The sequence below is a fragment of the Chrysemys picta genome, chromosome 5 (assembly GCF_011386835.1).
Source record: "Chrysemys picta bellii isolate R12L10 chromosome 5, ASM1138683v2, whole genome shotgun sequence".
NCBI classification, from domain to species: Eukaryota; Metazoa; Chordata; order Testudines; family Emydidae; genus Chrysemys; species Chrysemys picta.
Window position 1 is genome coordinate 145121543 of NC_088795.1, and position 15847 is coordinate 145137389.

At 48.4% G+C, this 15847-nt stretch overlaps 1 protein-coding gene across 1 annotated transcript in view; it reads left to right on the plus strand.

The window, feature by feature from the left end:
* LOC135984063 (dedicator of cytokinesis protein 2-like) overlaps window positions 1-15847 on the plus strand; it is a 202590-nt gene that overhangs the window by 41698 nt on the left and 145045 nt on the right. Inside the window, exons 11-16 of the mRNA XM_065598501.1 lie at window positions 2725-2800; window positions 8093-8172; window positions 9648-9773; window positions 10762-10886; window positions 13520-13618; window positions 14544-14616. Of these exons, the coding sequence (XP_065454573.1) occupies window positions 2725-2800; window positions 8093-8172; window positions 9648-9773; window positions 10762-10886; window positions 13520-13618; window positions 14544-14616 (579 nt within the window). The remainder of the gene's footprint in view (window positions 1-2724; window positions 2801-8092; window positions 8173-9647; window positions 9774-10761; window positions 10887-13519; window positions 13619-14543; window positions 14617-15847) is intronic.

The window sequence follows — 15847 nt, forward strand, 5'->3', positions numbered from 1 at the left end:
GGCAGGTTTGAGCCACTAGCAAAAGTGGCCAAACTGAGGGCTGCCGTATATCTCTGAGGCAAGCAAATACGCCTATAAGCGCAGGACCCACCAAGGCAGAGGAGGAACTTTGTCACACAGTGTAACTATAATCTTCCAGCAAGCGAATTTCATTTATCTATCTAACTTCTCTGTTGATAAATTGAATAGTAAATTGCTTGACCTCACTTTGGTTCATTATGAATTATACTTGAGACCAAATAACCAATGTCAATCAGGTTTATTAATATGGTACAGGAAAATGGTTTTGTATATAACCTGTCTCTGAATAGCAGTCCTTTGCAGCAATGTTATATTCACCTTATGCAGCAGGTGCGCTCCCCAAGTTACACATTTCAGCTGGTATTTTATTTTTTATGTATATGTGTATATGTATGTGTATATGTGTGTGTTTCACAAGTTACACATTTCTTTACACTTCATTAAAATCCAGCTAATCAGTTTGTTCCAGTTCCCTAACTAGCTGTTCTGTTTCTTCCTTATCTTTATTGTTGATCGGGGTGGGCAAACTTTTGGGCCTGGGGGCCACATTGGGGTTCTGAAACTAGATAGAGGGCCGAGTAGGGAAGCCTCCCCAAACAGCCTGGCCCCTGCACCCTCTCACTTTCTGCCCCCGACTGTCCCCCTCAGAATCCCCATCATATCCAACCCCCGCTGCTCTTTATCCCCTGACCGCCCCCTCCTGGAACCCACTGCCCCCATGAGACTCCATCCCCTATCCAACCTTCCCTGTCCCCAGGCCCCCCCCCTTCCGGAAGAGACTTGTATACTCTTCAGGGATTAATACACCTCACCAGCCATTTGCAGTGACACTCACACAGCGTTGTCAAAACAGTCAGGTTTATTTGTCACCTGGCACACAGCATCAGAAGTCCTTAGATGGGCATAGAGAAATGAAGGTTAAAGCATAGACCATAGCCTAGACCATTCTGGTTAGATAAGAGCCCCCAGCCAAGCCCCCAATCCAGGTTCTGTTGGGTCAGTGATTGCTTGGTGTCAGTGTCCTGGTGACCGGATTTGCCATTGTCTTATCAGATTCTCCAGTGAGATGGGATCAGCCTTGGCCAGTCCTTTAATGACTCATTCAGTTCAAACAGCTAGGTGACATTCATACCTATGTCTCTTAGCTTTCCCTGAGAGCAAACATTCCTTTTTCCCCCCTACGCTGGGTAGCCATGTGAAATATAGGGGAAACTGAGGTACACATGGGCATCATAAAAATATTACGGAAATACCCACTGTGGGAAAATGGGAAAGTTGGACAGCAGGGCCGGTGCCGCCCCAAGCGCGCGCGCACACACCAAAAAAAAAAAAAAAAGCTGCGATTGGGGGCAGCTCTACCGCCGCTTCATTCTACGATGGCAATTCGGCGGCAGGTCCTTCGCTCCGAGAGGGAGTGACGGCCCTGCCGCCGAATTGCCGCCGGACGTTCTGCTCCCCTCTTCATGGGCTGCCCCAGGCACCTGCTTGGTACGCTGGTGCCTGGAGCCGGTCCTGTTGGACAGGCAGCTAATGAGGGGGGGCTGGCTTTCCCCTAGCAGGGCTCAAATTCACTAGAGGGCTGGAGCATCTTGCATCATTGTAAGATTGGCTTCAGCCTCAGCTAAAATGCTGTCACTTATGAAAAATTCACTAGTATTGGGAAAACATTGGGGGGTGGAGGGATTCTGTGGGGATAGTGCTGGAGGGCTGAGTGGTATCTGTGGTGACTTGCTGGGGATAGTGTTAGGGGGAACAGGGATACCTGGGGTGAATGGTTGAGGGGATAGCATTTGGGAGCAGGCAGAAGGGGGTGATAGTGAATTACTGGAAGTATTGCTTTTCTGTAAGTGGAAGGCTGTCTGTGGTGAGTCACTGAGGAAAGAGGTATGACTCATCCTGATATAATCAGGCAAAAGGTAGTAGTGTGTCTGCACTGTTGTTAGGTGGATTTTTCAGTTCAGTATAACTAGCTGGATTGAGCTGACTTGATTGAGAACACCTTCTTAAATCTAAACAAGACCTCAGGAAAGTTGCAGTGAAACTGGGCAGTAGTTCTGGTTCCATTATTGAAGTCTTGCAGCTCCTCTTTCAGGGACAGTGAAGGAATTGATTAAAATCGTCCAGCCTGTGTTATGTAGGAGGTCAGTTTGGATGATCAAATGGTCCTGTTTGGCCTTAAAATCTATGATTAATAGGAAAACTGAGAGAAATCAGACGCAGAAAAGCCTCCTTCATCCTTTAGGGGCCAGTACAGTCTGGTTGTTTTCTAATGCATGAGACAGTCCTAGTTCTAAATGTTCCCATCATTGCGGCTCCCTGACCTCTCCCTGAGACACAAATCGAAGTGAGGAGCTATCTCCCTGCCAGGAGACTCTTCCTGGGATTCAGCCAAAATTTCCCCTGCTCATTTCTTCCACCACCTCCTCCCTGCACTTCTCAGCCGGACAGCTCCTCCATCCGAGAATGTGTTTTTTTTTTGCAGGTTCTTTTGTGGTTATCATGTTCTCTCACCTATTGGCAATGACAATAGCTTCAAACACAGATTACAGGTGCTCAGTAATGTCTAGCTGTCTCTGGTTGCTCTTTTCCCGTGAAAGCTCAGGATGAGTTGGAGATAGAGGGTGGCCATTGTGCCCTCTGGGTTGGTTCAGGATTGTCCAAAGGACCTTATGACCATAGGCTCCTGTCCCTTGTCTCTTACAGTGATGGACATTACAGATATCATCAAGGGAAAATGTGAGAGTGATGAGGACAAGCAGTACTTCATTCCTGTGCACCTGTGAGTAAAGCAAGCACTTGTGAGCAGAGAGGGACGGGGGCTGCAAGGGTTGGGGATGAAGGCTGGGGTTAAGACAGATAGGACTTTCCATTCACTTGAGAAGAACTCAGCTGCAAAAAGGGGAGCGTTTCTGAGTCAACTGACTGTCTCCCTCTCTTGGGTGGGAAGGAAACACTGCCCATGGCCAGGAGAAGCTGAGCATAAGAACAAGGGTATACTAAATTGGCTTAAAAGGTGACATTAAAAACTGATCAAAGGAATTATCTTTCTTACTTTTGATTTCAGGATAATTAGATTGTGGAACTTATTGCCACAAATGTCACTGTGGCCAAGAATTTAGCAAGATTCAAATGGGAATTGGACATTTATATGGGTAACAAGAATATCCAGAGTTAATACACAAATTTTATAAGACATATTAAACCTCGTGCTTCAGGGTTTGAGCAAATCTCTAACTAAAGGGGTTAAGAGGAGATGTAATGTTGGAGGCATATTTTCGCACATCTATTAATTCTTTTGAAACTGCTGGTGCTGGCGGCTGACCGAGATGGGGCTAGATGGATCACGGGCCTGATCCAGTCGAGCTATTCCTGTGTCGTTTTTCAAGTGCTTGTGCACATATATTTTCCATCCTATGCCTGTGCACACCCAGTGCACTCAAGACAGAGATTTTTCATAAACAGCATTGTCTGGGGATTCCGGGAACTGTCTGTGCCTTGGGTGTACTCATCCCTCCAACCTAGGCCATAAAGGGCGGGGCTGCCCGACCCCCTCTCAGTTTCTTTTCAACGCCTTGGCCTGTGATGCTCACTGTGAGCTCCACTGTGTGACATAAGCATGCCCAGAAGGCATATTACACCTGTGTCTGACCAGCTTCTCAATACTTAACCCCCCCCCTTCCTTAGGTGTCTGTTCCACTGTCCTACTGTTCTTACAGTTAGGAAGTTTTTCATGAGATTTAATCTAAATCTGCTATGCTGGAGTTTGAACCCATCGCCTCTTGTCCTGCCCTCTCTGACAAGAGAGAACAACTTTTCTCCATCTTTTTTATGGAAGCCTTTCAAGTATTTGTAGACTGTTATCATGTCCTCCCTTAATCTCCTCTTTTCCAAACTAAAATATTCAGTTCCTTCAGCCTTTGCTCACGTGACTTCAATTCCATCCCTTTGATTGTTTTTTTGTTTGATTCTGGATCCTTTCCAGTTTCTCTTCAGCCTTTCTATACAGCAGTGACCAAAATTGGGCACAGTACTCCAGTTGAGGCCTAACCAGCGCTGAGTGGAGCGGTACTATCATCTCCCATGACTTGCATGCTATACCTCTGTTAATGCAAAAAAAGCAAATACAATTTTGGGTTGCAACAGCTTCACATACATTGCGGGTGTCCAGAAGAAAAGGGACGGGGCATTTGAGTTGTCATGAACATACAGCTAAGGGTAGCATAGGTGGAATATAAGCTTGGGGGGGTCTTTCATGCAGGTCCCCACATCTGTACCCCAGAGTTCAGAGTGGGGAGGGACCCCTGACATGAGTATAAGAAGGTGGGGTGTATAAATTGCCAGCTGGCAGAAGGAAAGTGTGATGCTTCCGCTAGCCTGGAGTGGAGTGCTTGTGGAGCCTGCAGCTGGTAGCTTTGGGAGAACTTGCCCCAGTTGGCACAGACAAGACTCCCTCATGCCATAAGCAGGTGGTAGTGATTCACCCCAGACACTTTGGTTAACCCTAAAAAGTGTCTCTCACTATTGATAAAGTAGTTTGCATAGTAGTTAGTGTTTAGATAGTGATTTTTTTTTAATGATATTTCTTTTTTTTCTTTGTTTTTGTGAGAGATCTTATTCTGTCCCCTGGGTAGTATTTCAGTACCAAATTGTTGGTTTTTCTCAGCATGTCTGCTAAAAAATCACCAGGGTTTAAACACTGCCCATCATGTCAGGCTGATGTTTTTAAATGGACATAGGTGGTATTTAGTTTATTTGGGAGAAGGACACATCCTGCTGAGGTGCGTGCTCTCTATCTATCTATCTATCTATCTATCTATCTATCTATCTATCTATCTATCCTTCACAAGAAGAACCAAGGAAAAATAGAGATTAGGCTCTGAATGTACCCGATGGAGAAAGCCATGCACTTATACTTGGATTGTGGTTGTTTTGGTACCAAACACCCGTATTATGAATCATCCAGAAGTATCCCGGCAGCCTCTTTATCTCCAATAGCTGCGCTGATACCAAAGACTTGACCTGAGTGTGGAAGATATCCCCACAAACTACAGAAATAGAAGAGAACACCAGGCACCATCTCCAGGGCCATTTCTGGTCATTAAGTAAAAGGGCAACTCAAAGTCCAAGAGAGACGACATCTAACATCCATTCAGTCCACTAACATGCAGCTCCAACACTGGCCAAGAATTTCTTTATTTGACATTAAGCTGCCTACCTCAAAATGCTCCCATATTGCCACCGTCTGCTTCGATATTGGTAACTTTGGTACCATCTACACCCACACTGTTCAGCGTCTGTGCTCCACTTGCAGGCCTGGTACTAATGACTCCTTTGACATCCTATCTGGTGCCAACCTTCTTGGTAACACTGTATTGGTACCATCGACACCACAAGCATTGATAGACCACCTCCCTCCCAGACTCCCCAGTTCTCTCCTTGTGTCTGGGTGGATGTCAGTCAGGAGAACCAGTACTCACTTCAGTACCAGAGTTGCACCTGATGAAAACATCTAACACTGTGCCTCCAGCTGATCTAACTGGCACAGCTCCTCGCAGATGACACTAAGCTGGGACGAGAGATAGATACACTGGAGGGTAGGGATAGAGTCCTGAGGGACCTAGACAAATTGGAGGATTGGGCTAAAAGAAATCTGAGGTTCAACAAGGACAAGTGCAGAATCCTGCACTTAGGACGGAAGAATCCCATGCCTGGCTACAGGCTGGAGATTGACTGTCTAAGCAGCAGTGCAGCAGAAAAGGACCTGGGGATTACAGTGGCTGAGAAGCTGGATACGAGTCAGCAGTGTGCCCTTCTTGCCAAGAAGGCTACTGGCATACTGGGCTGCATTAGTAGGAGTATTGCCAGCAGACTGAGGGATGTCATTATTCCCCTCTATTCGGCACTGGTGAGGCCACATCTGGAGTATTGTGTCCAGTTTTGTAAGTATTCTCACACTTCTTATCAAACTGTCTGTACTGGGCTATCTTGATTATCACTTCAAAAGCTTTTTTGGTCACTTACTTAATTGGCCTCTCAGAGTTGGTAAGACAACTCCCACCTGTTCATGCTCTCTGTATGTGTGTATATATATCTCCTCAATATATGTTCCATTCTATATGCATCCGAAGAAGTGGGCTGTAGCCCGTGAAAGCTTATGCTCTAATAAATTTGTTAGTCTCTAAGGTGCCACAAGTACTCCTGTTCTTTTTGCGGATACAGACTAACACGGCTGCTACTCTGAAACCAAGATAAAGAGTATTTCATATATGATTACATCACTGATAACATTTGCTAGGAGAGTTGGAGAGCTGCAGGCTCTTTTGATGGGTCCCCTGTGTACAGTTTTCTATAAGGACAAAGTTTCCTTGCAACCATGTCCAAAATTTCTGTCCACAGTGGTATCAGAATTCAACCTGAATCAGAATTACACCAACCAATCTTCTTTCCCAAGCCACACATCCATAAGGATGATGGGAGGCTTCAAACCTGGGATGTCTGCAGGGCCCTATCATTTTACATTGACAGGACTAAACTTTTTAGATCCTCTCCCATATGCTGAGATGAAGAGGCGAGCAGATACTGCCCGGAGGATATCTAACTGGATTTCTTTATGCATACGGATTTGTTACAGCTTTGCAAAGCTCATTCCAGAAAGAGGTACTGCTTATTCTACATGAGCCCAAGCCATCTCAGTGGCCTTCCTCAGTAATATCCCTATTATGGCCATTTGAAGAATGGCAACGTGGTCCTCTGGTCACAGGATCACATAGCACTATGCAATTCTGGAAGCATCCAGAGCAGATGTCAATTTTGGAAAGTCTGTTCTTCAATCCATGTTTAAGTAACTTCCACGTTTCCATTACCATTGGACTACTGTTTGAGAACCACCTCAAGTAAAATACAGATGTGCACAAGCAATCGAAGAAGAAACAGTTACTTACTTGCACAGTAACTTGTTCTTTGAGATGTGTTGTACACATATGTATGCCATGATCCACGCTCCATCCCCACTATTTGGAGTCTGTCAGCTGGATTCTGGTATGAAGGAACTGAGAGGGGGCCAGGGCAACTCTGCTCTTCATGCCCACTGTTGGAGGCATGAGAACATGCTGTGTGCATATGCCATCAGAATGGGTGCTGATCAGATATCTCTGGCTGTAGCGGAGTGGTCACTCCGCTCTGCCTGGAAGGGCTTAAAGCAGCCCGGGAGAGGGCTGTGGCAGAGAAAAGCAGGGCTGATGGGGAAAGCAGCCACAGCTGCAGCCAGTGCAATCAGGGCCCAGCTGGCCCTTATAAGAGGGTAGTGGGCCAGAAGCACAGACAGTCTCTCTCTGCCTTCAGAGAGAGAGAGAGAGGGGCCTGGCTGCTGGGACGCTCAGGGTGCCTAGAGTGAGGCAGGGCTGGGGAAAGGCCAGAGGGGCTGGGGAGCTCCAGGCTGGCAACTCCCCAGGCTGCAGGGCTGCGTCCAAGGCCCCAGAGAGGCACTGGGTTCCAGAGAGAGGCAGCAGGTCCAGACCCAACCTTGCCTACGATGAGTGGCTTTTACACTGCAGTCTGCCCCAAGGAGCGGGGGCTTGATGATGACTGGAAGTAGTCCAGACTGAGGCAAGGTGGGGATTAGAGGGTTGGGGGTTCCCCAGAGAGGGGAGACCCAGATGCAGAGTGTGGGGGTATTGCTGGGGGCAGCACCCCAGATAAAAGGGCACTGGGGTCTGGGAGGGACATGGGGCCGGTGGCAAGCGGGACACTGGCCTGCAGAGGGCGCTCCGGAGGCTGGAGAGCTAATTCCCTGAGACGACCAGCAGGAGGCGCTGCTGGGGTGAGTCCCGCATCACTACACTGGCTCAAGTGCACTGGGTGATACAGTGGAAGCTATACGTGCACAACATATCCACAGAATCACACTTACTGTACAAGTAAATAAAGTAACCATTTCTGCACTCACGTGCTCCTGTTCCCAGATCCCTTTCTGCAGAGCGGGGAAGCATGGGAATTCCCCAGAATCCCCCTCCCTAGCTAGACGGAACTGATCTCTCCCCCCGGCCCCCCATGTGCTTTTGTTGTGTTTCAGGGTAGCTGCTGAGAATGATTTCCTTCACACCATGATAAGGAAAGCAGTGGAGGGGAAGGAAATCAACCACAAAGGACAAGGTAAGGGCCTTACTACACCTCCTCCTACAGCTGGGTGGCCTATCTATCTTGGGGTTTCATCCTGCTGCCCATCACCATACTATCTGAACACCTTCCACTTAAATCAGTTGTGACAGCGAAGTGCCTAATGCAATGAATGGAGTCTCTGGCACTTCTCCTTTTACAGAGTTAATTTTTTTTTTAAGAGCTCTTTGAGAAAGATGTTCAGTGGTGTAAGAATAGCAAGGCTGCTCATGGGCCCACAAGGTTATGGGGGCCTAACCAGATATAGCAATGCTCTAGCATTTCACCTGGCACATAGGGTTGCAATGCCACTCACTCAAATTTGATCCCACTACCGCTCCATCAGACAGAGTTGCAGCTGGGCCAAATGACAGAGGGGTGGTTGGGCTAAATTTGGGTGAATGGTGTTGCATCTTGGTGCACAAGGTCACAGCACCACTCACGTTTGCCTCAACCACACCTTTGTCATGATGGAGGAGAGGCTGGGCCAAACCTGGGTGGTGCTGAGACCCCATGTGCCCAGTTGCAATGCCACTCGTCATTCAAATTCAGCCTGTGTTGTGTGAGTGCAGTGCAGGTGATGAAGCAAGGGGAGTCACTGAGCAGATTGGATTGGGAGGAGACATCCTAGCCCAGGATGGGAGTGGGGTGCCAGGGACAGGGTGGGGGAGGAGAGGGGCCAGCAAGAAGTTCATGGAGGCAGTGGGTAAAGGATTGGAGGTGGGGTAAGTGGGGTAGGTTGGGGGCTGTGATGATGTGGGTAAGCAAAATCGTAGATTTCTGAATTGGGAGAGGAGCCTTACCCTATTCCTGCATCCTGGCCCTCTGGGGCTTTTACACCACTGAAGCTTGTCTACTGTACATGACTTTCAGAATTCATACACAAAGGCTTTGCAACATTTCCTAAATGGTCAGACTAATGATGCATCTGATCTCCTCTGGAAGATTGTTCCATAGCTGGATCCCTTTGGTGGATAGCCATAATCTGCACCAGATAGAACCTGTGTATCATTGTCACATTCAGCTTCAGATTACAGTAAACCAGCCTGGCGGTGACAAATGCATGAGTCACTGTTGCAAAGTCCTTGTCTGGGAGGAAGGGACAAAGTTTCCTAACGAGCTGGAGGAAGAGAAGGCATTTTTGGAAATTGGTGCTACCTGGTCATCCAAGTTTCGAGGTCCTGTTTGGCTCTTCGCTAAACTTCACAACACTATGATAAATGGGAGCTACACGTCTTCGATGGAGACAACATCTCTGAGGCCTGGCTCCTGTAAATGTTTAACACTGTGGAAGCCACTTTCTAACATGGGGCCCCGAATAGCATGTCCTAGGACTGTGAAATGGACCCGTCTGTGCAGAGACGGGGATAGACGTCCACACTGGGGTGTGGGCTGAGCATCTGGTCGAGCTACCCACTGGACTCTATTTGATCAAAGTAAATTCCCATCCCTTTTCTCTCCTTCCTTTCCAGGGTTCTGGGTGTCTCTGAAAATGCTGTGGGGAGACCTGAGTCAGGTGCGGAAAGATCATCCTCACTTGGTGGACCGCAGCACAGTTGTGGTCCGCAAGTTAGGCTTCCCAGAGATTATCATGCCAGGTGAGTGAAGAAGGCACCTCAGGCTACAGTTAGTAAGTTTATCCTGATCCATCCTCAGCTACTGTCTCCCAAAGTCCTTGTGGCATCGGTAGGCTAAAACTGGTTTCCCCCCAGGACATAGTTACTTTTTAGCATAACAGTTGTGTGGTTGTACAGACAGATCCCCCAAAGCATTGCAATCTGTCACTGCAGTGTCTTGGTGCTATCAGGGATAGTGTGTGTTTGAGAGAGAGTGAGTGGGGAATGCCTTATTCCCCTTTCTACTCAGATGGAGGCTGGGCTCCTCCAAAGCATCCCAACACCTGCTAGACTGAACAGGCAACTGAAGTGGGATCTGCCAAATGGAAGAGAAGCCAGACCAGATCATGACTGGCAGTTACTGCAGTGGAACCAGAATTACTCTTCATGGGCCTGCTGCTGCTAATCCTTTAACATGTGAAAGGCCTTTGTGTTGGACACCCCAGAAGCACTGGGTATCTGGCACCTCAGCTGCACAGTGCAGAGATTATTCTGATTCCTGCCGTTGAAGAATGGCCAAGCAGGTGGAGGGGGGAAATCAGACTGCCTGCCCTTATAGAAAGACCTACACTAGGAATTTGAGTGGGGCTGGCCTGCCAGCCACTCCTCTATTAATACACTTCACCCATTAGCCAAGTAAGGGGTAGGTGTAAGGGAGGAAATGAAGGGACCATATCAAAATACTAGTAAATGTGTAGTAGTGACCAGTTTTCATTGTTCTCAGTGACTAGGAGTGGGCTGGGCTGGATGGGATTTAGTGGGGCTTCTTGGCTCTAAATTTCAGGAATCTATGAAAATGTAGGTGTATATTGAAGGGTGTGTGTGTGAGGGGGAGGTTGTTTTCATTTTAACCAAAGCATTGGCCCATCCCTGAATAATCCTATGTGCTTTGGGGTGGGAGAGCATTGAGGGCTCCTGGGGCCACTGGTAGCACTTCAGGCCTGACCTCGCTGTGTGTGGCTCTCTCCAGGGGACATCAGGAACGACATTTACCTCACAATAGTGCAAGGCGAGTTTGACAAGGGGAACAAGAAGACGCAGAAGAATGTGGAGGTGACAGTGTGTGTCTGTGATGAGACTGGAAACATGATGCAGGTGAGTGTGCCCCGTGCTGGCCTACTGGCTGTAGTGTAGTGGGAGCATGTGGCAGTGGGTGCAGGGAAAGGGGAAATCCCAAATCTTGTGGGATTAAGTCTGACTGTGCCAGCGCTACTTGACTCCTCACTCCTTTGGAGATGACTCAGGAGGAACCAGGCATCCTTGGGTTAACTCCATGGACTTCAGAGGTGCTCTGTAGAACCAAGCCAATGGGGAAGTGCTGGATCTGGATCTGAACTGCACAGGCCAGGCACACAGACCTGTCTGGGACCTGTTTGAAAGCAGCTTTGCAGTAGTGCTCAGAGGCAATTACCACCTAGGAAGTCTTGGCCATTTCCTTCAGTGCAGCTGGTTGGAGTGTTCTTGGCAGATCGCTCCTTCTGAGGGGACTGAAGCTCTGGAAATGGACCTTCAAAATGAGCTTTGCCTCTAAATCTGAATCCTTCCTGCATTGTCAAACATTGCTTAGAACAAGTACCAGGCTCTGCCATCACTGTCTATCTTGTGCTACTCTTTGCATATTCCCTGTGTTAAGTCCTGTGCGTTTTCCCTCTCTAAGTACTGTTTGACAGAGGGATTCTTTTGGTTGGTCCCCTTTATATGTTCCTTCAGTGGCCCATTAACATACCTTCCATGGCAGATACTTTGGTTTCATTCTTAACACATCTCAGATATTTCCAGCTTCATTTCTGAATAACTTTGGCGATAAGGGTTGTTGAACTTTCGGAAAAATCTCAGCATTTGTTTATAAATTCAATCCATCTAATACCTAGTATTTACCGGAGGCATTTGCTTTTGGAGGCATTTAGACATCTATCTATACCTTTAGTGGGTTTCCAGGTTTCACATCCATATGTTAAAGTGGAAATAATATTTGAGTTGAAGATTTGTAGTTTGGTCTTTATATTGTAGATTTTTGATGACTAAATCTTGTTTTAAGCTGGTGAATGCAGCAGCTGCCTTGCTAATTCACCTCTAAAACCAGAACCAAAAAGGCTGTGAGAAGGGAAAGGGGAGAATCACCTTCTTGTAGGGCTTGTCAGAACCATCCAAGGCCCTCCAGCCTGTCCTCAGATGCTCCTTCGATGTATGTTAGAGACTCCAAATGCCAGAGCGGAGGAAGTGAAATGTGGCTTGGGAGCTCCAGGAAAGGCTCATTAAGGAGAAGAGCACAGGGAAGTGCACGGGTAAGGGCAGGAGATTGTGCTCTTGCTCAGGCCAAGCCCTGGAGTTGCTCCTAACAGTACATTGACTCTTGCCCTTACTCATTCTCCAGGCGTTTGCTTTTATTTCTAATTAAACTCTCAGCTGATACATTGGATGTAGGCTTGTTAATACAGAGATGCAATCTCTTCTCCCACCCCAGTCTTTCTCTATCTGTGATAATGATTTTCCCATGTTACAACAAGACTTGAATCTTGAAAGCTCTCTGGAGGGTTGTGAACCCCTTGCTGCCTTCCTTGGAAGACTGGAGCCAGCTCTGCAGTTAGAGAGGGCATTCCAGCCTAGCAGGGCAGCTTCACTGCAGCCCCATTCAGTCTCAGCTGTGGGGCTCTGTCATGGTGTGCATCACTCACCGGTGGACTGGTGCCGCCTCCTTGTCATTCTGGGGATTAGCTTGAGGCAGACTTCCCCATTTGCAGTCCGCACCCCATCCCTCCTTTCCTGCAGTCTGCCTGCAGCCTCTCTTGCAAGTGTCAGGAACTGCAGCGTCCTCTTTGGGGCTCGGCCCTCTGGCTGTGTCACTATCCATGTTCCCCCTTCCGGGGAGGTTTAGCTCCTCAGTAGTCCTGCCACTTTCCCAGTGCCGAATGGGGGGTGGGGGGGACCCAGGCCCCCCCACTACTCCAGATCCCAGCCTAGGGACCCTCTGAACTGCAGTCACTTACTGCATTCCTTTGCCTCTACTATCACTGCATTTCCCTGGGCCGCTTCTCCGAGGCCACAGCACCCTCCTCAGTCTCAGCAGCCCATTCGAGGCACAGTCTTCCCTCTTCAAGCTCCAGGGAGCCACTGACCCTTCTCCGCCCTGCGGCACTTCTTATATGGGTCTGCTTGGCCCTGATTGGCTGTTCCTCACAGTCCCTCTCCTTTTGGCTGCTTTCTGCGCAGCCTCCGTAGGGCTCTGCTAACCCCTTACTAGTCAGTGTGGGATGGATGCCCCATCCCAGGCTCTCACTGAGAAGTGCGGCCCAGGGACAGGCAATGGTAATTCAGTGCAGAGTGGCACAGCTATAACAGGGACTATGCATGCCAGACTGACAGAACAGTGAGGGCAATGGGGCTGCCTGTTTGTGCACGATGGCACAGCCAGTGGGTGGGAAGGAGACCGTGCTGTGGGTGGGCAATTGGAAGCCACAAGATGGGATGGTAAAGGCTAGAATGGGCTGGCACAGTCATGGAGCTCAGCATGCTATGACAGGTTGGTGCAGACAGGGGAATGGGGCACTGGAGGCTGGGGCGGGTTGGCATATTGGTCAGCACGCAGTATTTTTGTTCTTAATTGTTGATTTCCATGTCTGTGGCAGAAATGCTGCAGCTCTGAATTGCTTGAATGCAGGACAACTATTTGCCTAGTAATCATAAAAACTCAGCACTAACTGATTCTCCCCTGGCTGTCCACTTCCCAGAATGTGATTTTCCCGGGTGCTGGTGACAAGCCTTCAAGTGAATATCGTTCTGTGGTCTATTACCAGCAGCGGCAACAGCGGTGGATGGAGACAATGAAGGTCTGTTTGAACTTCCCCTTGCTTTGGAGGTGGTTGGGGAGGGGATCGGCTGTGATTGGGATTTTGGACATGAAACCTGCAACCTGAGCTCGCTGGGTCCCAGGTGTGAGGTCTGCTTTGTTCAGACTCTGCCTGTCAACTCCTGACTCTCAGAGGCTAGGCAGAACTGTGAAGAACATCAGACTGTTAAGAATTACAGTTCTGATTTCTCTTATTCAAGGAGAATGAACAGCCTGAGGGAGTCTCCTCTGCCCAGAGAAATCCCTCCCTAATGAGCAAAGTTCATAGCCCTCCCGTGCAAACAGAGGAGGGAAGAGGTCAGCTCTGAGACTGAATATTGCTTAATGATCCACTGAATGGAGAACAGGGGTGATCATACAGCTCAGTCCATAGAGGGAGCTGTGACACGAGCAAATCCACAGGCATAGAGACAAAGATCCGTTGTGTCCATGGTTACTGGGAGCTCCTTTCCTCAAGGCCCTGAGTCTAGAGCGAGGGGAGTAACAGAAGCTGCATTCCATAGGCAATCCCACCGCACCGACTGAACTCCCTATGTCTTGCCTCAGCCTGCTGTCCTCAGTGAAACCTGGCTTGCATTCTTTAGGGATTCCCCTGTCATGAATGGGGGTATGGCTGCATATGGTTATAGGTGGATATGCACACAGGCATACAGATATACACAAAGATGCCAGGGTACCTCCATATGCACATGTGGATGTGCCTGCACAGACACATCCCGGTATGGACACAGGCGCACGGTCACATGTTCAGATCTCTACACTTTACTAGTTAAAAGCAGAATGGGGTTCTGGATTGAGCATCTTAATCCATGGTTGACCTTTGGCTCTATCAAAGCTTAGGTCCTCTGATGCACCCATGACTGGGCCTATTCCCTCCTGTGCTAATGCTGGCTCTTCTCTCCTAGATTGCCGTTCCCATTGAGGATGTCCACAGCACCCATCTGAGATTCACCTTCAGGCACCGCTCTTCCAGTGACTGTAAGCTTTCCTTCTGCTTCTGATCTTGTTCTGTTTGTGGTCCAGGCAAGGCCTAGGGCCTCTCCTCTAGAATCAATCTGAAGGACTGAAAAAATCATGTGGTGGCACAGGGTGGGCAGTAGCACGTGGTTTTGGCTGGGACAGCTTTACAAGGCTTCCCAGCTGCAGGGAGGAAGCACTGCAATTTATGCAGCCCCAAACTGCTTCTGTGCAGCCTGACCGGTCCCTCCTTCACAGTGATTCTCGTCTTCAGGGTTCTTTGACTAGATGCAGCTGCATATTCCACGTAGGTGTGTGCACACACAGTGCACTGGAGCTGGAGAATTTTGCTTAGCAGTACTCACGGGGCACGGGCAGCATTCAGGCCTTGTGGCTGTTGCCCCTCCCCTGGCTATATGGGCAGCAGTGCTCCAACTCCCCTCCATTCCTTCTCACTGCTCATGGCTGGAGTTGGAGCCCTGTGTGGTTTTCACCTCACAGTTCCTTCTTGGTTACTGAGAGTTTTCTCTGTATATAGTTTAGTTTTTCATAGTTGTATAGCTAGTTAGTACCTGTGTTAGTGTTAGTAAGTTAGTATAGGTTTCAGAGTAGCAGCCGTGTTAGTCTGTATCTGCAAAAAGAACAGGAGTACTTGTGGCACCTTAGAGACTAACAAAATTTATTTGAACATAAGCTTTCGTGGGCTAAAACCCACTTCATCGGATGCATGCAGTGAAAAATACAGTGTGCAAAATGCAGCCGATGAAGTGGGTTTTAGCCCAGGAAAGCTTATGTTCAAATAAATTTTGTTAGTCTCTAAGGTACCACAAGTACTCCTGTTCTTTTTAAGTTAGTATAGTTAGTTGTCTTGGATAATGCCCTCACCAGGGTTCAAACACTGTCCATTGTGTGTGTGGGGGGGGAGGGGGACGATACCCTTAGTGATCCCCACACAAGTGTTTGCTGTGTTTGGGTGAGGGTTTGATTTGTAAATTGTTCTAAAAGGACTCAGGTGGCTAGAGACCTTTGCCTGAAGCAGCACCTCCTCGAGCAGGCCACGAGGACTGTTTCAGCCCCAAGGCTTGAATCGGATCAACAGTCACCCTCAGGCTCAGTGAGGGACGCCACTCCACGTTCGAGGGCTAGTGTCTCTCCCAAGAGACGGGGGAGCCATTCGCCTCCTCAAGTGCACTGAAGAAAAGATCTCATAAGACCAATCGGTACCACTCCTGGTCTCGTGGAGACTCTTCCT